Source organism: Solea senegalensis, linkage group LG21 (genome assembly GCF_019176455.1).
Source record: "Solea senegalensis isolate Sse05_10M linkage group LG21, IFAPA_SoseM_1, whole genome shotgun sequence".
Taxonomy (NCBI): Eukaryota; Metazoa; Chordata; class Actinopteri; order Pleuronectiformes; family Soleidae; genus Solea; species Solea senegalensis.
Genome location: NC_058040.1, coordinates 7,708,095 through 7,730,137, shown reverse-complemented (window position 1 = coordinate 7,730,137; position 22,043 = coordinate 7,708,095). Strand labels below are relative to the sequence as shown.

The 22,043-nt window shown below is 38.8% G+C and overlaps 2 protein-coding genes across 3 annotated transcripts; both read right to left on the bottom strand.

The window, feature by feature from the left end:
* Positions 1 to 19: 19 nt before the first annotated feature.
* On the bottom strand, positions 20 to 8,056 carry klhl8 (kelch-like family member 8). 2 transcript variants are annotated; one of them, XM_044011897.1, is made up of 11 exons: positions 7,975 to 8,056; positions 5,735 to 5,954; positions 5,509 to 5,570; positions 5,157 to 5,322; positions 4,082 to 4,589; positions 3,708 to 3,851; positions 3,335 to 3,446; positions 2,581 to 2,749; positions 2,339 to 2,498; positions 1,477 to 1,678; positions 20 to 1,267 (listed from the first exon to the last, which is right to left on the bottom strand). In XM_044011897.1, exons 2-11 carry the CDS (start codon positions 5,930 to 5,932, stop codon positions 1,144 to 1,146), a joined length of 1,845 nt encoding a protein of 614 aa, XP_043867832.1. In that variant the 5' UTR covers positions 5,933 to 5,954; positions 7,975 to 8,056; the 3' UTR covers positions 20 to 1,143. The 2 variants fall into 2 exon arrangements, with proteins under 2 accessions (XP_043867832.1, XP_043867833.1); XM_044011898.1 differs by lacking the exon at positions 7,975 to 8,056 and adding an exon at positions 6,649 to 7,084.
* A 4,912-nt stretch (positions 8,057 to 12,968) lies between these two features.
* Positions 12,969 to 21,306, bottom strand: LOC122758368 (Golgi phosphoprotein 3-like). Its single transcript, XM_044012508.1, has 5 exons — positions 20,904 to 21,306; positions 20,329 to 20,460; positions 19,075 to 19,189; positions 18,770 to 18,930; positions 12,969 to 15,360 (listed from the first exon to the last, which is right to left on the bottom strand). Exons 1-5 carry the CDS (start codon positions 21,114 to 21,116, stop codon positions 15,097 to 15,099), a joined length of 885 nt encoding a protein of 294 aa, XP_043868443.1. The 5' UTR covers positions 21,117 to 21,306; the 3' UTR covers positions 12,969 to 15,096.
* Between the last annotated feature and the right edge of the window lie 737 nt (positions 21,307 to 22,043).

Below are 22,043 nucleotides of genomic sequence, written 5' to 3'. Positions count from 1 at the left end.
AAAACAGGAATCCCTTAAATGGACTTTACACGTAACTTTATTGTACCAATTTATACCAACACCATGTGAATAAAAAGCACACGTAGGAAGCAGCCAAGGAGGAGGAAGAACATCAACACAAGTACAGTTAAGTTTACAAAAGGCTCATTTGTTAACAAGGTTGGCAACAACTTAAGGTTTAGAGTAAAAATTACTTAAATATTATTATTATTATTATTATTATTATTAATAATGGTAGGACACAAATTGTGCATTTATATCTCAACTTCTAGTATAAACCATATATAGATTTTATGTTTTGTGGTCATCACTCAGCCAATCCTGAAGAACAAAAATCTTGGCAGGAATTATTCAATTGTTCTTATATATATGGCAAATATAGGCATGAGAGAAAAATAAACATCTTTAAACTCAAGACATGAACAATGTGAAATTCTCCATTAAGGACAAAAATATACTCCGACTTCATATCTATTCTAGGAAAATAGTGCACAGCAATGGATTAGATAGTGTTGTACAGAATAATAGCAAAGATACACCCATTTTATATTACAAAAAGAATTCCATATATTAAAATATAACAACCATCTGCAGAGACGAACTCCAGCTGAAATTCAAAACACATCTGAAAACTCTTGACCTGGATTACGGGCAGTCCAGATATTGTCGTCACACAAATCTTAATCGTAATTACAAATCTTCCCAGCTCAGTTTGAACAGATTTATACACAATAATGTAAACAGAAGAAGAACTGGAGACGTGCACTGTATTGCTCTGGTCAGTCATTTCATGTGTGAAATATGTCAAAAAACTAAAGAAAATACAGTACAAAACACTGCTGCTGATGGCAAAGAACACCAGCACAGGTGAAAAATAACTTCTTGAATGAGTCAGGTTTTTTTTCAGAGAAGTATTCAGATTTGTCAAACGTGCACTTCAAGTCAGTAAAAGCTCCCTAATGTTCCTCAGTCGCTGAGTGCAAACTGACGGTCAGCCTCAAACTGAACTAAGGCTGAAGGTCAGGACAGCGGTGACAGTAATGATTCTGCCGTCACCTTCTGTGTGCTTTGTGTTTGTGTGCTTGTGCAGTGATCACATCTGGCGGTGACCTGGCAGCCGTTTAGTCACCTGGCAGTTAGCGGTCACATGCAGTTGACCACATTGCTGGAGCCCTGGCCGATGTCCCGAATCTGACTGACGTGAGACGAGCAGACGGCGACTCCAGCTCCGGCGCGGCAGTGAGACACTGAGCCCACCAGCTCCCATCTAAACAGCAAATCACAAGTAGGTCGATTCAAAATGTCACAACTGATTCAAAATATCAGCTCGTCAACAAGCTCTGCAAAACCCTGATAACAACCCATTCATTTGAATCAGTTGTGTTGGAGCAGGGAAACATCTAAAACATGCTGTTTTTGAAGGGAAAAGTGCCGTTTCATTATCACATCAAAACTCAGCATTCATCACCTCCTCACCTGTTCATTCGAGGCTCAAAAGCCTCCACCGTGTTCAGGTAGATGTTTCCATTGTGGCCTCCGACAGCGTACACTCTTCCCATTACAGTTGCAACCCCGACTCCGCCGCGTGGTGTGGTCAGCTCAGACACATATTCCCAACGGTGCAATCGAGGGTCAAATCGTTCGACTGAGCTCAGTGGTGAGTTGTCATCAAACCCACCTTTAGAAAATGAGAAAAGGGTTATTATTATTAAAATGACAATAGTTTTAGATAACAATTACTTTTAAGAATATTCTGGCTCTCTTAAAAATGGAGTGGAACCCTAATTCATTTTTATGGTAAAGCATGTGTTTGTCCTACTAGTTCATGTCGACAATTATCTGCATACACATGTTGTGCGAGTTAAACTCTTCGACTGTTTGCTAATATATCAGACTAACTTTCAGTCACATCATTCCAATCCAAATGCCAATGATCACAGAATTTAACAGACATAAAAACAACAAAGCTGGTGGTGCCGAGTACTGTTTGTGTGAGCAGCAAGACAAACAAACTCAGGCGTAACTGCAGAGTAGACAAGACATGTAACATTTAAACACAGTCATTCACTCCACAAATGACTCTACACATTCAGGTGGTGCAATAAAAAAAAAAACAACTCCTCATCCTTAAACTTTGTGAATCAGTTACTTGATGGCTGAGAATGTTGACTCTCTGCAGTACAAGCAAATGTATGTTAGAAGCATGTGAGAAACTACTGTTTATAGCTCCTACAATTATTATGTCTACCAAAGAGACGCACGCAGTCAGGAGTAGAATATTACTGGTGTTTGCAGAACATACAGTATCTCCTGTGACTGACTCATTTATTTCTCTCACCTACGACGTAGAGGCAGCCATTCAGTTTGCTGACTCCATTTCCAGCCCGTCGCTGGCCCATCTCGCTGACCTCTGTCCATTTGTTGAGATGAGGGTTGTAGCGCTCCACGCTGGACAGAGATGCCACGCCATCGTTGCCTCCCACCGCATACACAAAACCCTGCCAACAGGAAAACATCAAACACTGTAGATATAACACTTTAAATCAGCTCTCGTGCATTTGCTTTCTTCTCCACTCTTACCCCCAAAGCCACAGATCCCACTCCTCCTCTGGGAGTGTTCATCGGAGCCACAGCGCTCCAGCAGTCACTCTCGATGTCATAGCGCTCCACGTCGTTGAAGCAGGAGTTGTCGTCCAGGCCTCCGATAGCGTAGATGGGACCGCCAAGAGCTGCCAGTGCTATACCCCTCCTGAAAAACACATACGGCAGAGATTCATTGTGTATTTTACCCAGCACTCTCAGAACAGTAAACACACAGTGTTTGGTAAAATGGTATAATGAGGAAAAGATTTCAATCAGTTTCACAGCTGAGAAAAAAAATATTTTAAGTCTACAGAATATAAAAAAAAGAAAGAAAAAGAATAGGCTCTGGCTTCTTCTTTTTTTGTTTTTTACTTTTTCAAGTTTTAATCTCTAAAAAACAGCTAAGCAGCGAGTAAAGAATTTCAGTATAATAAATGCATTTTGTCAGGGTTAGTGGATGAGGCCCTCAGGTTATCCTACAAACTCGGACAACCTCCACAGCCTGTCTGCTCTGCCGTTCAGCGCAGTGTGATAAAACACTCATCAGCAACAGTGAAGATAGCAGTCAAATACAGACAGGAGGTACAGACGGGTGCAGGTGTTCAGACGTTTCCACTGCATTAATGAATGTTTTGTTGAAGTCATCAGTGTTGAATTATGAAAAGTTGACTTAAAAACATTTTTTGAAAGTCAAAGTGTTTAGCACAACAGAACAGAATGCTAGCATTCAGTAGATATTAGTATCATGTACCTCTTAGTGTTCATCGAGGCTTTCATCATCCATTTGTTGGTGAGGGGGTCAAACAACTCCATGTTGCCCAAGTGCTCATTACCATCATGGCCCCCGACAGCATAAACTTTGCCTAAGAAAATGAAAATAAAACAGACATTAAGTCTTTGTTTCTGTGTGTACAGACCAGTGATTATAATTAATTGATCAATAAATAGATAACTCAGTACCGTAGTAGTACAGACATAGAAATAGGAAAAGCACAACAGATGACAAATAAAACCAAAAGATAAAAGTAATGTAAAAAGAAAAATAAATGTAATTTTAATAAATGTAATTTATCCTTTTTCCGTGGTGACATCTTCAAAGTCATCTTACATATCACTCCTCTCACCTCCAACAGATATCACACCCACGTGGCGCCGCCTGCTGTTCATTTCAGGGCCAAAAAACCAGCTGTTCTTAGTGATGGAGTAACACTCGATGCTGCGAAATGGGTCACCAGAACCCCCGCGGCCACCAACACAGAACAAAACCCCTGAGAGAAGAAGAGGAAGTACACGTGGTTGGCACAGTAAGAGAACATATGTTGCACTTTAGTTTTTAAAGAAAAATAATAATCTGTTTGTTGTAATGATAAGCAAGACATCCAGAAAGACATTTGATTTTATCAAAATAGTTGAGATAATGCTAGTTGTTGCTACAAATACCATAAAAACAGTATTTACAAGTTCAAAGTCCAACACAACCTTTAAAGGACTACAGTACCTGCGGTGTGTTTCCGGGGTATGGTATGGATTGAATACTCAAAGTCGGGCACTGCCTTGTTGCTGAGGTGGAGGTGGTAGTTCCTGGCTTCGTCCATCAAGTCACGACAACTCAGGTTACCTTTGATCATCTCTTCCTTAGCCACAGTTCCAGTCAGAAACTCCACAGGCAGCAGCGGGAGGCGCACCTGAGACATGATCTGGTCCAGCCAGGCCTCGTGGTGATGTGGGTTGGCTTTCAGCCACTTCACTGCTGCATTATACACTTGTGACTCCGAGTGGATGTTGAGCTCACCCGAGGACAATAATGTACGCAAGTGCTGGGGAGACACACACGTGAAGTCTTCACAGTCCACGACCTCTGTGAAATGCTCGCAGGCATAGCGGTCAGCCATGTCCATCAGGTCCACACGATTGTGGCTTTCAGCAAAAGTACGCACTGCGAGGCAATTGGTGGGGTGAAAGTTGGCCTTCATGTACTCACAGCAGGCTCTCGCCACCAACTCCACCTAACAGAGTCACAGAATCTCTCGTTATGTGACTGAAATTCTGTTTTATGCAGAAACTGTTCTAAACAAGTGTTGAGTAAAAGTTCTAAGCATTACTATAATAAACATTTTATTGAATATGCAGCACTCCTGTAGAACTTTCCAGCAGGCAAAACTGTCACTCTATTTATTGTTATATGTGACAGATATTACGATTAAGATAACCTCCAGTCTGTGTGTTTGGAGCATGCGCTGTTCGGAATCAAAGCGCAGTTTGTCATCAAAGCTTTGCTGTTAAAGCACTTTTTTTAATGTTAACCTTTATATGTGTGTCTGTCTAACTACTAATCATCAGAACCCATATGATTTGTCGGTTTACAACCTAACTACAGTCTAACTACTAACTAACTGTGTGTGTGTGTTTGTGAAAGAAATCTTCATAAAGACACTCGAGTTGTTCCTGCCGTACTTGTTCTGGTTGCCCTTTCCAGAAGGGATTATTGAGCTGAAAGGATCAGGCAGTAAAAATCTGGACAACCCCTGATGCAAAAAGATTGTGCTGCTTGTTAACTGATCGAACGTGTTTACCTGAAGGATGCAGGCAGCATACAGCAGAGGCTGGACATTGTCTACAGTTAACGTGAGCTTGGACGAGTAGGCAAAATGCACCAGGTCCTGGATGGCATCACCATCAAAGTCTTTAATCTCAATCAGTTCCTGTTTGGCCTCCGACATCTCTGACAGGAACATGGCTCTGAGAGAAAGAAATTTCTTAATTAGAAGTGAACACTGTTCTTATTATACAACAGAGATCACACACATTATGTTTTAATCTTCAAGACAGTTTGCTAAAGGACAGTAAGATACAGGTTTAATTCAAAATTGTAGTGCCTAAGTTTTGAATATCAACAAATGTCTGTTAGATTTACAATGAACATACCGGAAATAAGGGATAACACAGGCCAGCACTAGCTTGTGGCATGGTATCAATCTACTGCCAACCTAAACAAAGACAAAAAAAGGCAGTTTAAAAACACTTAGAGATGGCAAACCAATCCATCAAGTTATTCTTTAAATATCTTTCAAACACAAACTATAAAAGAGGATGAACTGTGGCAAGAAAATGAGACCTATCCAATCACTCAAATTCACACCGAGTGACCTACCTTCAGTGTGACATCACAGAGCTCACCCACTTCATAGAAGTGCCTGAGGGAGTTATGGAAGTCCTTCCAAGCCTCATGAGCCTCGAAGATAAAGGAGCCATCCGGCTCACAGTCAGCTTTCAATGCCCTGTTTCCAAGCCGCTTCTCCTTGGACTTCAGTTGCTTGGCATGGTCTGGCACCACGTCTCCTGGTGCCATCGCTGGCTACACAAAACAACACCTAAAAGAGGGATGAGTACTGATGAATTTGAGCACCTTTTGAAGGCAGTTGCAGGAGGGTGTGGGTGGTGTGTACTACAGTATTCTAAACAATATGATCCACTGTTACACTCATATGCCTGAATAATTTTGTGTTTTACTAGAAACTAATGGTTTTGATTTGAGACACATTTGATTTCATGTTTAAAACCACTGTAAATGTTAAGAAATGTCCTCATATAGTAAGGATCTTACTCTAGTCACAACTTGTTCACATTAACTTCATGAGAACTACACATCGTGTTCTTTTGTCACTAATGCTGAAAAAAATTGAACAAAATTGAAATTCCGATTCTGATTTACATCATTGTGAATTTGTATATAGGTGGGTTTGAGACCATTAGTCAGAAAAATAACAAAAATATGAAGCCACTGATTGAACCTTGCGAGAATAACTCAAGTCTACAAAACAATGCAGTGCAAATAATACTATTCAGGCTCAAATGGTGGAAACAAAAGGAAAAGTGGTGGTGGGAGGTTTTGCCTTCCAGCTGAGCAAGTTTGGTCAGTATTCTTTCCCCTTTCAGTGTCACTTCCTCTTTACTTGTTAAACAAAGACTGTATCTTAAAAAAGACTGTGGATTACTCCAAGCCAGCATATCAAAACATAAGTTACGCAGAAAACATTGCAATCAAAAGACCAAAAAATGTCCTACCTATTGCAGAGTCTGATAAATAATCTCCACAGTTGATAAGTGTCTAATCGAGAAGAGATGTAGTGAGAGCAGACGGCTAGAGGCTGAAGCTCCGCCTACACCTTACACATGATGCACTGTGTCTCTTTTAAACTATGCCACAGACTGAATCGACTCAGTGTATCGCCCCCTCATCACTAGTCTTCTCAGCTATGGGAATAAAAAAACAGCAAATGCAAAGACTCTTTTTACATCTGTCTGCCTTCCAGCCCATGGACAGACTTCACATTTTGAGATAGTTTGCTCCTTCAATAAATACATGGATTCAATAATATTAATTTTTTCTATTAAAGGCTCAGTTGGAAGACTTCTGAGGACCTTAACCTCTTCTTCCTGGACGCCCCTGGTACCAGACCATTTTGAATAATAAATCCTTTTCTAATTTATATGCATCTAAACTGCTTATGATGCAATGTCAACTCACTGAACTGTTTTGCTCCTCAGTAGTAGATACATGTACATGTTTGTTGCCATAAATAGATGATGTGCGATTAGCATGCATGCACAATGTATGTATTTAAATATGCATTTATGTATTTTACATGCACATTTAAACTATTCCTTAAATAAACTAACACTTAGACATGTCAGAAAATGTTGATCAGTGTTTGTCAAACCTGTCCACAAACCAGAATTATTCATTTTAAATTACTTCCTTATTGTATGGAGTAAAGAAACCAGAAAATCACTTATCACTCAATTAAAATAATTTGTTTCAGCCCTAAATATACTGTGTGCTGAAATTTTGTTTGTAATAAGGATACTTTCTGGATTCCTTCTGGAAATTGAAATGTGTGCAGGTGTTAAAGATAAGATACCTGGCTGCTTTACTATAAATACAGTGTAGGTGAATTAAAATAAATCTGACATACAGAGAAAAACAAGAAAACGCTTTAATATGCTGCAGATACGATGCATTAGCACATAATGTATGCCATAACATGCCACATAAACTGGAAGTAAGTATATTACTACACTTCAACAGCTTGGAAAGAGAACCAAACCCTCTTGTTTAACAAGGTTATGAGTCACTGAGAGTTTAAAGATGCCACAGTCTGTGCTAACAGTGCTAATTCAGAAACACGAACACGATAAATCGAGCTAGCCGACTGTACACTAATGATTCGCTTTCAAGCTAACAGTAAGCAAACAAGCTAGCATCTTAACGACAACTAACGTTCACTGACACGATTTAATCCATTATTTGAGCGAAACCGCGTAACATACAATGACTTGGCGATACTGGATAACAGCCGCGTTTAAAGTAAATGTGTTAACTTTAGGTACCTCATGTCGCAGCGAGAATTAAGATGCCCCGGCTTCCTTGAGTGGAATGTTTGTTGTGACACCAGGTGCACCATGGGTATTGTAGTTTTACTGTGTCACCTGCACAGCAGCTGAACAGAGTCCAGGTTTTTGAATGTAACCAGCTGAACTTTAGTACAAATTCAAAGTAGGCATATTTGTTGTGTTTAACTTGAGTCTAATATGAATATTATAATAATTTACTATTAGTTAGAATGTTCTTTAACAAAATAGCCAATTGTGTTTTTAATTGGTTTTACTGGCCCTTTTCATTTGTTTTAAACTGTAGCAATGACATATTTGCAAAGTGTGTGTGCAAATTTACTGTATGACTGAACGAGAATATAATAGACCAACACAATTTCCAACATTATGCTTGAGTGTGCTGCTACCTGGTGGTTGATAGAGGTACACACATGGTTCACCAGTGACTAGTCAAGAATTTATTTGTGTCCTCAATCGTACTAGTCAACACAACAATCCAAAAGATAAACAGTTGGGTTTGTTTGTGTTTTATGATAGAGAATAATAAAATATGATATTTATTGTGATTATCTAAGTCCTGTTTCTTACGCAGTTTGTATTTTTTGCAGACCACTCCTGCATTAGATCATTTCAACAACAACTGAAATGTTATGTATTGCAGATAATATTTAATCATTATACAGAGTGTAGGTGCCCTAACTCTGATAATCATGCTCACAGTTTATTTACATTGAAGTTGGATTTTGCAATTAAAGATGACCTTTACTGTTGTGAGCACTGAGGTCCATACCTTCTGCCTCATGTGGCTTATATTTTTCATTAAATAAACTACATTTATTCCCTCATCCCATGTGATTCACTTGTACTTAGTTAGACCATTCACACACTACAAATGATATTTACTTTTCAACCCAATACATTTTGTATGCTTATAGATACAAATTAATTACTTTACTAAAACCATACTACAAAAACATGAGTTATGATAATCCCACATTATCACAGACAAAACTGTGTCAAATAATAAACCAGGAGTTTCCTGAAGAACACTTGTCACGTCACATGTGTTTGTGAGTTATAAGCAGTTACATCAAACTGTGATTTCCCCCTAGACTTCTTAGATGACTTGGGTTTGAGAACTGTTTGTGGTACAAACAGAGGTGGACAGTAAGGAATTATATTTACTCACGGTGCTGTAATTGAGTAGTTTTTTTGTACTTTTTAAAAGACATTTTTCAAAATTTGTAATTTTACTTTTACTTTTTTTTGGAATTACTAAGGAATTACACTAAGGTTTAATTCACATCCATTACTGAGTGAAAAATGTTGAATAAATAAATTAAAGAAATTCACACACCGGAAACTTTGTCAGTGAATGATGAGGACAGATGAATGATGAGGACAGATGAATGATTGGCACTAATTAAGGTCCCTGAGTGAGTGAGATAGTTAAAGCATTTGTGACCTTTGACCCATTCTGACATTATGTGTTTACATATTTTATTTTGTCCGCTCTTTCATTTGTAAAGGTCTGCCTTTAATTTAAAACAATTCATGTGAGATGTGTGTCCCCTTTTTGCACGACACAAGAAAGAACCCCAACCTTGTTATTAAAGTAACTAAGTAACTAAGTAACTAAGCTTTTACTCTGAGTACATTTTAAGACCAGTATATTTAATTGCACTTAAGTAAAATGTTGTGTCAATAAACCTCATTATTTTCTTCATTTGCTGATTAGATTTCTTAATAACTGCGTCGATTAAATGAGCATTCAGACCAGTCAATTAAAACACCTGCTACATATGAAGAAAGTAAAGAGTAGCACAACATAGCAGTACATCAGTGATTAACACTCATACAAGAAAATGAGCTGAATATGTTCCCTGCAGGTTTCTCTGCTTCATTTACTTCAAAAAAACATTTTACTGTTGTTGTCATTTGGTTGTGGTGCTTCAGTTCAAATGAGTGCAAAGTGCTGCAGTCAATTTCATGGAACTTCCTTGTTCAGAGAAGACAGATGGCAGCAGGGCTAGACTGAGCATGTCCGTGACGCCTGTGCTGTGTGCAGTGTTGGAACCTCATACGCAAGTGATTCCAGCATAGACACGCTTATGACGCCCCTTTTATTCAGTCCGTGGTGTATCTAGGTCACTTCTCACGTGTGTGATTCAATACAAGGAAGTGCTGTAAGAACAAAATGCCACTGTTCTACATTTGTTCTCAATTCACTGTTCACACACAGAAATCTGTGAAATCATATAGGAGTAAAGACTGTACACCCCAGAGACACAGATTCTACTGGAGATTGGGATTTAAATTCATCTTTTATCAAGCAACGTTGAGTGTGTGATAACTAAATCTTCATTTAATACTTTTTGTATTAACAAATCACTTCATTGTTTTTGTTTAACCTTTATTTAACCAGATAAAAAGACCCATTGAGATCAAGACTCTTTTCTCAAGGGTGACCTGGCCAAGAAAGGCAGCAGCACACGTCATAGTTATATAAAAAAAAAAAACAGAGAGATAACAGTGACGAAACAAAAAGTGCAAGTAAATAGACAAATAAAGTGCAGCAAATATTGATAATTTTACAATGACATATTTATGTAAATTCCCTTTATTATTATTGTTTGTATTTGAATAAAACCCACTCACTCATGCTTATGTTCAACCTAAAGTACAAACAGTACAGAAGCTGCATGTGATGCTGTTTACAAACAGGTACTACTGATTGAAGAAGTGCACCACACTGGGAGGAACTTGGCAGACTGTGGGGGATTCCACAGTCATAAAGTTGCGTCACTGGTTGTATTTAAGACGGCACTGCTATCAATAGCTCAAACCTGCTCGTTCTTGTCAAGCCAGAAGTACACAACTATATAAGCACCGAGGAAAAAGAAAGTATCGAGTATTTAAAAGCTTTCTTCTCTTCTTCTCACACACAAACAGAGGCACTTTGAGAATGGCTGCCCAAGGTGAGTACAAAAGAAAACTCAACTAGCTTTTAATCAAACTTCACTCATTAAGTAGATCATCGATGAATAGATAAATGAATACTGTGTATTTTGCCCACAGAGCTTGCCGCTGTTGTTATTCACTGTGGCCATGAGCTGCGTCAAGTTGGAGATGAACTGTACTGGAGATACAGACTGCTGGAAATTCTCATGAAGAACTACAAGACTGTTACCAAAATCAAATGAGACATGACGCCGGAGTACATCAACTTGAATCGGATGTTTTTGAACCCAAAGGCCCTCAGAGGAAACAAAGTCTTGTATAGAGACTCACAGCTGCCGGCAAATACATGGCTCATAAGGGGGATGGACTGTACATACACTTGTGGAATCATCTTCATGGAAGTGCTGGTTGTGGATTGTCCTGTTGTACATACACCAGTGGAGCCCAGCTGTGTGGGATGTTGTTGATACGCCAACTCAGACCCGTGGGTGACGGGATCAAAGAGGAACTGACAAATGGAAATGATCTGCCGAGAATGCTGACCGTCACGTGTCCTCGTGTGAACACACACCACTGCATATGTGGTTACTTAATGGGTGTTATTGTCTTGACGGCTGTCATAGTTATGTTAACTGAGGACATGGAAGAATTGTGACTCAGGCACATATTTATTCAGAGAGATGTTTCATCATGTTTTTCTCAAGGAATGTATTACATGAGTTGTTAATAAATACTTTACTTTAATCATAAGTGGTTACAGAGATGTTTCAATTATTTTGGAGGCCCTAGGGAAAAGGTCCCGGTGGGGCTTAATCAAAACATACCACCATTATAATAAACATATGTAGAGCTGACAAGTTAGCTCATGCCTGCCCAACACTAGAGGATAATTAGCCAGATTTTGGTCCCGAACTGGCCCTTCCGGAAATTGAGGGTGCCTTCAGATTTAAGGCTGATTTGAGCAGATTATTTGGCCAAATTATCCTGTAATGTCAGGGGCAATTTTACAGCTATTGACTGAAATAGTGTGGTCCTGCATCTTGACTGGATTATCTACTCTGTGCTTTCTCGGGATTGAAACATTGACAAAATCGGTTACAAAGTTCATTGAGTCTTTGGTCTCCCACGTTTTTTGTTTTTTTTAAATCAAGTCAGACTTGAAAATCCTCCTTTGTGGGGCAGGCTTTTGATTAAAGACAAGAGAATGCTGAGTGGCAATTTGTCTAAAGCTCTATATGTATTAAACTAACATTGTCAAAAATTAAACAAGGACTTTTAAAATTAATAATTAATATTAAACTGTGATTTCCAAAAAATTTAAAGCAGACCATCCACGCAATACATATATGCTAGTATACACATTTGCCCAAATAAATACACTGTACTAAACTTTCCCAAGTACAACTTGAACAAGTAATTCGGCCTTTTCATGTCACGTTTGACATGACATTAAATAAAAGATTTCCCCCTCTGTACAAGAAATGCTGGCTTATTAAATGCCAGAAAAATATCCATTAGCCCCAAATCAATCAATTAAAATTATAAATCAGCATGCTACCTGGTTGTGGTTACGGACCAGACCATCATTACAATAAATATATACTGGAGGTAGTGCCAGCAAGTTAGCTTAGCTTAAAGACAAGCAAAATATTCATTTTCTTAGAGGGGATTATGTTGCAGACTGTTTCATGGATAAGAGTGCGCTGTAGTTTTGGTAAAAATAGAAACATTTTAATAAAACGAGCATTGTGTGCTTTTTAAAACCCTCAAAGACAAATGATTTCCCCGTTTCCAATCTTAATGCTGACCTGCTACAGCTTCGTATTCAGCCACAGCACTCAGGGATTCTTTTCTGTAAAATATAAAATACCACAGTTTTGCCTTCACCATTTCAACCTTGAACTGCCTTTTTTGTCTCATGTTGTTCTATACTTATGTCATAAACTTGTAGAAAAATACATTTTCCCTTTCTTGCAAACTACTAGCCAACGTCAACAAAACCAGCAAAAACAGCAACTGCAAAACAGTGCTAAATTCAGGCACTTAAAGAATCCTTACTTTATTTTGTGTGGTAATACAAAAGCATACAGAACTGGAGAGGATAGGAGAGAAGATCCCTTTCATTGGATTCAATCAGATCGTACACATAAGATGACTAATAATTACATATAAGCCTTTTTTTTTTTTTTTTAACTACAGCCCTCCACCAATAGCATGCATGGTCTCTATGCCATCATCTGCACAGAGCACATCACCTACTGTGTCGACTGTATGCCATAACACAATAAGTAATACAAGTTCAAACATATATCACACCAGGTAGACCAGAACGATGTTTAGAACCATGAGTTCATATTGAAACAGGTTTTTTTTCCCCTCTTATTGTTCCAATGAACTACATGTTCAGCATTAAGCAGGGATTCATCTGGGCCTCATCGTCTGCATGTATAAAATACAACAGGACCACACTGGTCTATTTTATAGAAATTACGAAGCGACATCCAAAGAGAGTGGTGTATAAGTTTTACAGGATCAGGAGAAAATTAAAGACTCAAGTTCATCCAAATTACAAAATATGTTCTCTTTACTGACAGCACCACTGTTGTTATCTAGTGGTATAATCTACAGAACGTTGTTGTTTCAAGGAAAACCATTTAAAGTAGTTTATGGATTAGTCATGAGGAGCATTTTTGAAAGGAAACCCATTTAATCATTTACATTGCATTAAGATAAAAGCAGATATCACAAAGGTGTCTAATAACCTTAATGTAAACTACCTGTAAGGCTTGATATCATTAGTGTTACCCAAGGATATAGATATATATATCTATACATTTGTGAACTGATATATATAGAGAGATATAATTTGGTTGAATTAACCCTTTTATGTTTTCTAACCTGAAATCCCAGCTCTGTTCACGATCACTGTGGGTCCTGTGTGGGATGTTCTGTCCTGTGTGATAACCACTGTTTCGTCACCGAGTCAAACTTAAAAATAAGATTTTCTATAAGTCCAAGGAATGATTTTAAAATATTTTGTCATGAATAGAGAGATCAACATTTGTAGACAAAATAATATATCTTTCTTTTTTTTCTCTCTTTATCATGGATGTTAAAGTTCATAACTCACAATTCCATCCCTATAAATACTATCCTACCTACGTACAGGGCTACTGACTGTGCAAAATAGTTGACAAATGGCAGGCTAGTCCAAGTACTGTTTAGCAACATAAATAAAAAACAAATGGAAGACTACTCTCATTTTATGAACACAGAATGGACCCTTGCAAAAGAGCTGGGGGAAAAAAAGAGCGACCTAAGACATTATGCGAACTCTGGGTTTAATTCTTCATTTAGGTCTGTCAATGACAGCCAAGTCACCCAGGAAAATTAAGGAAATGAATTAACTGAATTGCTAGTCCTCTCTCTCTCCTCCTCAAAACACAATGAGGAAGAAAGGAGAAGTAGTAAATGACAAAGGGGTGGTGGTGGGGTGTCAGTCAAACAATCAGGTAGTATGTTCAAACAATAATCGAAAGCATGACATCCCAACACAAGCGGGAACGAGTAGATGGAAGCAAGAGACCTGCGTGAGTGCAAAGATAATCAATGGCTGTGTGACCGACACACCTTCTCCTTGCATAAGCATAGGGAATGACTATGGCCAGGATTTGACTCTGGCCACATCTTGCAATGGAGAGACAATCTTTTTGTTTATTATTGTTGTAGAAGGGAAACTTTGCCTCAGTCAAAAATCTTCATAGTCACCATGACCACTGACATTACCTGCTTTGTTCTTTGATGCGAGCTAACATTAACAGAAACCCAACTGCTCGTACCGTCAGTTTGCTTCCAGCCTCATAACAACGGATCGCTTACCTCACTGTGTGAAAGCAGCCAGTCGTTTTTCCATTCTGAGACTTTTTTTCAGCCAACCAAATGTTACTTTGTGAAGCCCACCACCAATCGGATTGCACTGGGTTAATATGGTCTACCCCCCCAAAAATGTCATCTGTAATAGATGTACAGTACAACAGGCTCCCCAACCAAAATAGATTGTCTTATTACAGTGAAGTCTGTCTCATTAAGCAAAGTCCTTCAACCAATTAAATAACACAGACCATAGCCAGATCTTCCAGTCCAACTCATCACATGTTTTCATTTAGTAAACGCCGCCACAACAGCCCACATTAGTTCATTAGCGCTGGGCTTCGTGCTCTCCTTCTCCGGCTCCAGCTCTAGCAAAGTGTGGACTCTCTTCATGCCCAGGTCGTACTGCTCGTCTTGGAGCGGAGCAAAGGCATTCTCGAGAACGTCAGATGAGTGGGCCAGGAGGATTAGAGCCAGGACCCGCTTGTCCATGCGGTGAGGGTCGTTGACCCACTTCTCCAAAACAGAGTCCTGGACCTTCTTGACGAGGCGCTGCAGGCAAAAAAACCCAAACCATATATATTAGATCATATCATCCACATTATATACAAAAACTATTTAAAATTTGGTGACAGAACTTGCAGCAGTTCCATTTTTCTTTCTGTCGAATACCACTCTCATATCAGTTCACAAATCAAGCAAAAAATGGCTGCTCTCAAAACTTTCCTTTCCTTCACTCCTTAACATTTAGCTTGTTCTTTAAAGAAAAGTGACCCAATTCTTTTTTAAATTTGCTGTGAAATTCAAAATGGGCATGAATTCACACGACAAAGAGTTTTTATCAACTATTCCAACTCTTTCTTCATCTACAAGACAGGACAAAACTCACAGGAAGTGTTAAAAACATTCCTTCGACGAGATTAGTGTAAACACGCTGCAGAGGGAAAGGAGATTTCTTTTCAACCCCTCAAGATAAAATCATATAATTGTGTTTTGCAAATCAGAAGAGCAGCAGAGACAACTGATGAAACATTGATTTCTCCTTCATTATTGTTCATTTCTTCCCTAGTCTTTTGATAACATGAATCAGGATGGCTACTAAAATGTGTTATTATTGTTGTTTACATTTTAGTTTACTTTTAGGTTGTTACTTAATTTATTGTTTATCAACCAATTCATTAACAGAGTAACTTTTGCAGATGTGTATCATAACATCTTCTTAACCGCCTAAGGATAAAAACAAGGTCAAATTAAATTACTTTTAAAAAGACTCTTATCTGACTCGGTAAGCAATCAAAAAAACCACCCCAACTTTGAAATTATACTCAGAAACTGTTCAGTCCTGATTTTATCATCTGTTTTCACATCTCGTACAGGTCTGACGTTTGAACACTCCCAAGCGGGAGATCATATCAGATGACAGAAAGTGAGGAAGCATGTGGCCATATTCCTTAGCCCCATGAACGTAATCTGGATTAGAGACTACCTCCTTGGCTGTTGTCATCTAATCCGCAGCAGTTTTGTTTTCACACTAGTAGTCAGTGCTGGGTGCCCTGGCCACAAAATTAAGACCGATTGCCACATGATTCCTTTTTGCTCATGGTAAAAATCTTATTTCATGCAAGTCGCACCAAATCTGATCATATGGGGACACAGTTTTACAGCAAACTCACATGAATGCCGTCAACTGAAACATCTCTGATTCACTTTGAATGATGTCAAACTACACTGTGGGTCTGTTTCTTTGCTTTGATCGCGTTGTGTAGAAATAAAAATCAACTTTCCAGGCGGCAGCGCAAGCATCGGCCAGTCAAAACATGCTATACAAATATTCAACACAGACTCGAGCCAAGCAAATCATATTTATGAATTTAATTAAAAAACTGCATAGCCCAAATAAAGTTGCCTATGTCTTTTATCAAAGTGCACCCAGCAATGGTGGACATGATATCGCTTACATGCTTACGTGCAAGCCAAGATTGCAGTCAAATATTAAGTCAAGATTAGTCATTGTATTGTCAATATTTCTTATGGTAATTATAAGGGGTATGACTGTGTCTGATAAATAAAATAAACAAAAGTTTATTTGGGCTTCTGAAGCCTGAGGAGCACACAAGTCTCTAAAGTTACATTTGCAGCCAAGTTCATTAAGTAGCTCAATAGGTTTCTTCTCTGCTTACTGATGTTAAAAACACTGATTTTCCTAAACAATGTTAGCTCAACCTTTCATTGAGCTAAACTTTTGGACATGTGTTAATGTTTTTAAGTTAGAAAACAACTGGTGCAGATTAAAATTCAATTTGAGTGAAAATTTGAGAGTAAAGCAATTGGAAATATCTCTTATGACTTTGTCACCCCACAGGAAAATGTGCGACTAAACAATTTGTCAAATTTGAATGTTTAAAAAAGAGACATCAGGGGCAGACACGACGGAGGTGTCGAAACACACACAAAAACGCGCTTCCAAAGCTGGTGAACATTGATACCGAAGTGTTTCCACTTATATTGTGTACAAACACTGAAAGACCAGCAACGTTTGTCAGAGTTTGTACAAAATATAAATCAATAGAAATTATATAAATGTAAACACTTTGGTATCAAACCTCCTGTTATTGTCAAACCTCCAATAAATATGTAAAAGAGCAATGTTCACCTGCTTTGGTCCCTAGATAGGTGCGTGTGTGTGTGTGTGTGTGCGCTTTAGCTACGGTCCTGTCCACTCACTCATACCAGCAGCCTCACAGCAAGATTCTGCTCTTCTTCTCCACTTAATTTTTCCATCTTTAGGATTTTCTTTGTATCCAGGAAAGATTCATTTGTGGGGCAAATACTTTTAAGCTAGCTAGTATAGCAAAGCCAGTACTATAGGAGCAGGTGCGGTTACTGTAAGTACTGTAAGTAACCGCACCAGCTCTGACACCTGCAATTACTTAATTAAGACCGGAGAGTTTACAGTAACAGTTTAACCCACATTTCTTGACTACACAGTTGGAATTTTTTCCCACACGTTCTCTGCCAATATTTTCAGAGATATATAATGTGTGACAAGAAAAATCTCTGCACTTGCTTTACATGTAATTTAACACTTTATTTTACATTGTAACTGCTGGCACCTTTGCTGATTATTGCAAAGATAAAGTAAAGCGCTATCTTCGAGTGTTCTTTTATTCTCTGAACTTTTCTCAAGGCAGGGTGTTTATTTTGCAGAGCAGATAGAGTACTGTGCACAAGTCAAGTTAGGCCACCATTCGATTTGTTGTTTTAGCAATGCAATAATTACCATGGAGCCCAAAACACTTTATTGGAACACATCAAAAATGTATGCAGTTTTATAAAAACTGTTTCTCTAGGTCATGTATTTACAGTGAACTACCCTTACACTTAGTCATAGCATGACTGGCTCTCTTAAAAATGGAACAGAATCCTAATTAATGTTATTGGTAAAACATGTATTTGTCCTACTACTTTTCATTCATTTGTCACTCCAGGTTTATTCAGGACATGCTTCAGCATTACATACTGTACATACACATGTTGTATGAGTTAAATTGATTGAAAGTTTGCCAGTATACAAGACTTTTCAGTCACATCATTCCCATCCAAGTAGCCGTGATCGCAGAATGTGTCAGACATAAAAACAACAAAGCTGGTGGTGCCCTGAGGCTTTTGCACAGTGTTGTATGTGAGCCGAGGCAGTTAAACCATGCACTTTAATGTCAGATGGACTTTAACTGGAACCACTGTGGCTGAAAATGCAAGTCAAATCAAATCTGCAGACATTCAAGCCAAGACCAATTGTGAACTTCATGAAGGCTGAACGCCCATGTACGCAGACTGACTATAAACATATTCCTCTAAATTTTAACTTCCCACTCAAGAGTCTAAACTGTTCCTTACACTACTTGAAAAGCTTACTTTAAGTTATGCAACAAACGGGCATGAATACAAGTGAACACTTTACCTGTTTAATGGGGCTGTTGGTGAGCGGATGTGTGGTCATATCGAAGAGCAGGAAGTTCTGTTTCTCTGTGGTCAGTACACCTTTCTCTACCAGGTTTTTTGCCAGACGCTCTCTAACATTTCTCAGCTGGTAGTGCAGCTTCAGAGGATTCCAGGTCTCTCCTGCAAGGTGAAAGGAAACATGTTTATATGATAGAACAGGGGAAAAAAGTAAATGGAAATAGATCACGTGCCAAAGCAATGAAAGTGGACGTTGAGCAGATAACGGAAAGCTTTGGTTAACAAACTGAACAGACTTTATCTCACCACTCAGCAGCTCTATCCAGCTCTGGACCGTCTCTGGAGGCTGGGTGTCTTTAATGTGCTTCAAGGCCTCGTCCAATAGCACATCTCCCGTCGGGGCATCTGACTTGCAGATCACCTTAGCAAACATTTTAATACATAGTTGAACTGCCTGTTTTACATATGCACGACTCACATCCTGTATAAACAGGAATAATTACTCTTCGTCAGATACAGTATGAGCTTTTCAGCTTGAGGTTAAAGAGAAGGGATGAATATCTTGGCAAAAGGTCAATGACTTATCCCAACAGGAAAATGTATCCTTTTCAACAAGATCAAAATCACTGGGTATCTGTCTTGTATTTTAAATGAACGTTTTGGCAGTGTAAACTGAAATGTGATATTCTGTGTCTTGAGTCTTGACCCATGCTGCTGCTCAGCTCTTCTTTGCACGAAAAGCATCAATACCACTCTGTTATAACTTCCCTCATCCTGGATTTTACTTGTTTAGAAAAGAGGTAGCATTAAAAAATACTTGTATATCTCATAATATTTATTATATTACTAGGTGGTAAAAATTTGGATGCATAAAGACTACTAAACTATAATATTAAAACTCATCACCATATGATTTCTTTTGTCTGAAGGTTAAAATTTATTTCATGTTACAGTAGTGTAACATGAAATAAGCTCATCTAGTCTCTCCCTCTGTCACAGAATCACACACACAGTCAGACTATTGAAAAACATAATTTTGTTCTTGTAAACAGTCATGACACATATTGTGCATATTTGATTAAAGGGTGGCAGGATGCCAGATCCGATCATATGATGACTTACGGCTCTGCTTGAAGTGGACCAGAACGCAGTGCCGACACTCCTCAGTTTTCCTATTTTGAATACCGGCACTTCTCAATGGACTGTTTCAATGTCAATGTGTGACATGTTTTTTTTCCAAAGTATGGACTAAATATTAAATAAATAGATGTATACATCACTTAAAGACTTTCATAATTTAGTAATACATACATACATACATACATACATGCCTTATATGTATAAGGGGAGTACTGGCACTTGTGATCAGATCACTGAGGACATATTTCAGTTAAGAGCATGGGGTTTAAAATGTATATATACTTAATTTATAGTGCATATTATTATTAACACTTATTGTTATTATTTGTTCTTTTGAAACCTTCAGATATATGGTGTTATTTCTCAATGTATTAGGCTTTGAGGAAAAACTGTAACTTGGCCAAAGCAGGTGGTTCTCACCTTCCTTGAAAGCAGGCTTTTCCTCCTCACCCCGCAGGGCTCCAGCTGTAGCCTCCCTCTGAGAGCCAGCTCGACCAGCATACACCCACGAAGTCCGGAAGAAATACAGTCGTTCCAGAAAGACGTATAGCCCTAGGAGGATACGTTACATTTCATTCAGCCAAGTTGCGGAGCTTGTTTACTTAGCTGACGTGGATGTAGCTGGTCGGAGTTATGTGCTAAGGGCAAGTTGCTGAACAGGAGTCATGTCGCTGCGAGCAAGTTGTCAAAAAGAAGCAGTCAGGAAAAGGCTGTGTGCGACGGCTACGCAGCTGAGACATAGGTTAATTGACGTCAAATAAATGTTTCGCCTCTCTTTATGAGCCAGCGACACACTAATACATAGCTGACAAGGCATACACTCATTAAATAGTTTAACATTTCAAACTAAAATAAAGTTCCACTTTTACTGCAAAACAAATTAAGGACATGTAGTTAAAAATAAGTAGCGTTTAAAGAAAGTAGCGTTTGGTGACGCAACAATATTAGCTAACACTGAAGTTTGAATATTGGCGACAATAAAAAGCAGTGCACACCTCTCGATCCTTGAGGCCCAACAGCAATACTTCCTCCATCAATGTGAGCCTGGTCTCCTTTGAATCCCCCTTTTCGTCCTCCTCCTCCTCCCCGCGGCGCGCCGCCTCCTCCTCCTCCACGCCGGACTCCCTTTCCCTGTCGGCGGCGGCGGTGCGAATGGCCTCGGTCCTCCGCTGGACGAGGCCCGAGCTCCTCTGTGAGAGCGAAGACATGACTGGTGCTGCGAAACGATCAGATCCTGACTAAAGCGCCTTCCTTGCCCGGCAGGGAGGCCAGAAAGCTTGTAAGCAGAGGTTAAAATGTCAGTTTGTAGAAATGCTGGAGCGATCGAGTAGAGACGTTCTTTTCCGCTAAGCCTTGTTCGGGATTCTTGCTCCGACTGTGCTCACTTCCTGGTCCAACATGGCGGACGATATCAGTGACGTCGGAGAGTCTGAACTGAACCGTGAACTCATCTGGTATGTTGCCTTCACAACCGTCGGAAAACATAAACTGAACGTTTTTATAAATTGTGCCCATGCATTTTGAACATTAAGAAATGGATATCGTAACAGACCTTGACTTTGACTAAAGAACAAAACAAAACAAAACAAAAACAGAACAAAAAACATGAATAATTAACAGCATTAAGTGTTGACTTATTCTTGATCTTTTGAATATCCGTGGAGCATTCCTTTGTATTCCATATTACATTTTTATATGACCCTCTAATATTTTATGGGTCAACTCATGGTGTAGTGGATAGGTAACCAAAGGGTTGCTGGTTTGAATCTCTACAGGTCAAGGGCTGGGGTACTTGGCTTGGTTTAATTGGACACTCAGGGATCAGTGGTCTCAAACTCAAATAACCTGGGGGCCACTGAGCTTCTAGTCTGGTCAGGAGGGGGGCCCGTCAAGTTACAAATTAAAAAATTAGTAGGTATGGGTGATAGTAGCTTAAACATTATATCACAATATTCCATAATTTTATTGCAATAATGATATTGTTAACCATATTTCACAAGATTTCAAAATAAAAGGGTTTGTATCACTTTGCAACAATGTATAGTTCACAATAACAAACATATTTTGGATAAACAAAGAATCTAGAGACACAAAACACACTGTCTATATTGGCAAAAAAATATCTGTATACACAT

Bases quoted from the DNA above. Each gene is read 5' to 3' on its own strand.
- klhl8 (XM_044011897.1), bottom strand. From the start codon at position 5,932: ATGGCACCAGGAGACGTGGTGCCAGACCATGCCAAGCAACTGAAGTCC. The intron at 2,750-3,334 runs GTACATGATACT...TGTGTTTTTCAG, and splicing joins GCCTCGATGAACACTAAGAG to GAGGGGTATAGCACTGGCAG. The intron at 1,268-1,476 runs GTGAGGAGGTGA...TTTGCTGTTTAG, and splicing joins TTTGAGCCTCGAATGAACAG to ATGGGAGCTGGTGGGCTCAG.
- LOC122758368 (XM_044012508.1), bottom strand. From the start codon at position 21,116: ATGTCTTCGCTCTCACAGAGGAGCTCGGGCCTCGTCCAGCGGAGGACC. The intron at 20,461-20,903 runs GTGTGCACTGCT...GTATCCTCCTAG, and splicing joins TGGGCCTCAAGGATCGAGAG to GGCTATACGTCTTTCTGGAA. The intron at 15,361-18,769 runs GTAAAGTGTTCA...TTTTGCCTGCAG, and splicing joins CCAACAGCCCCATTAAACAG to CGCCTCGTCAAGAAGGTCCA.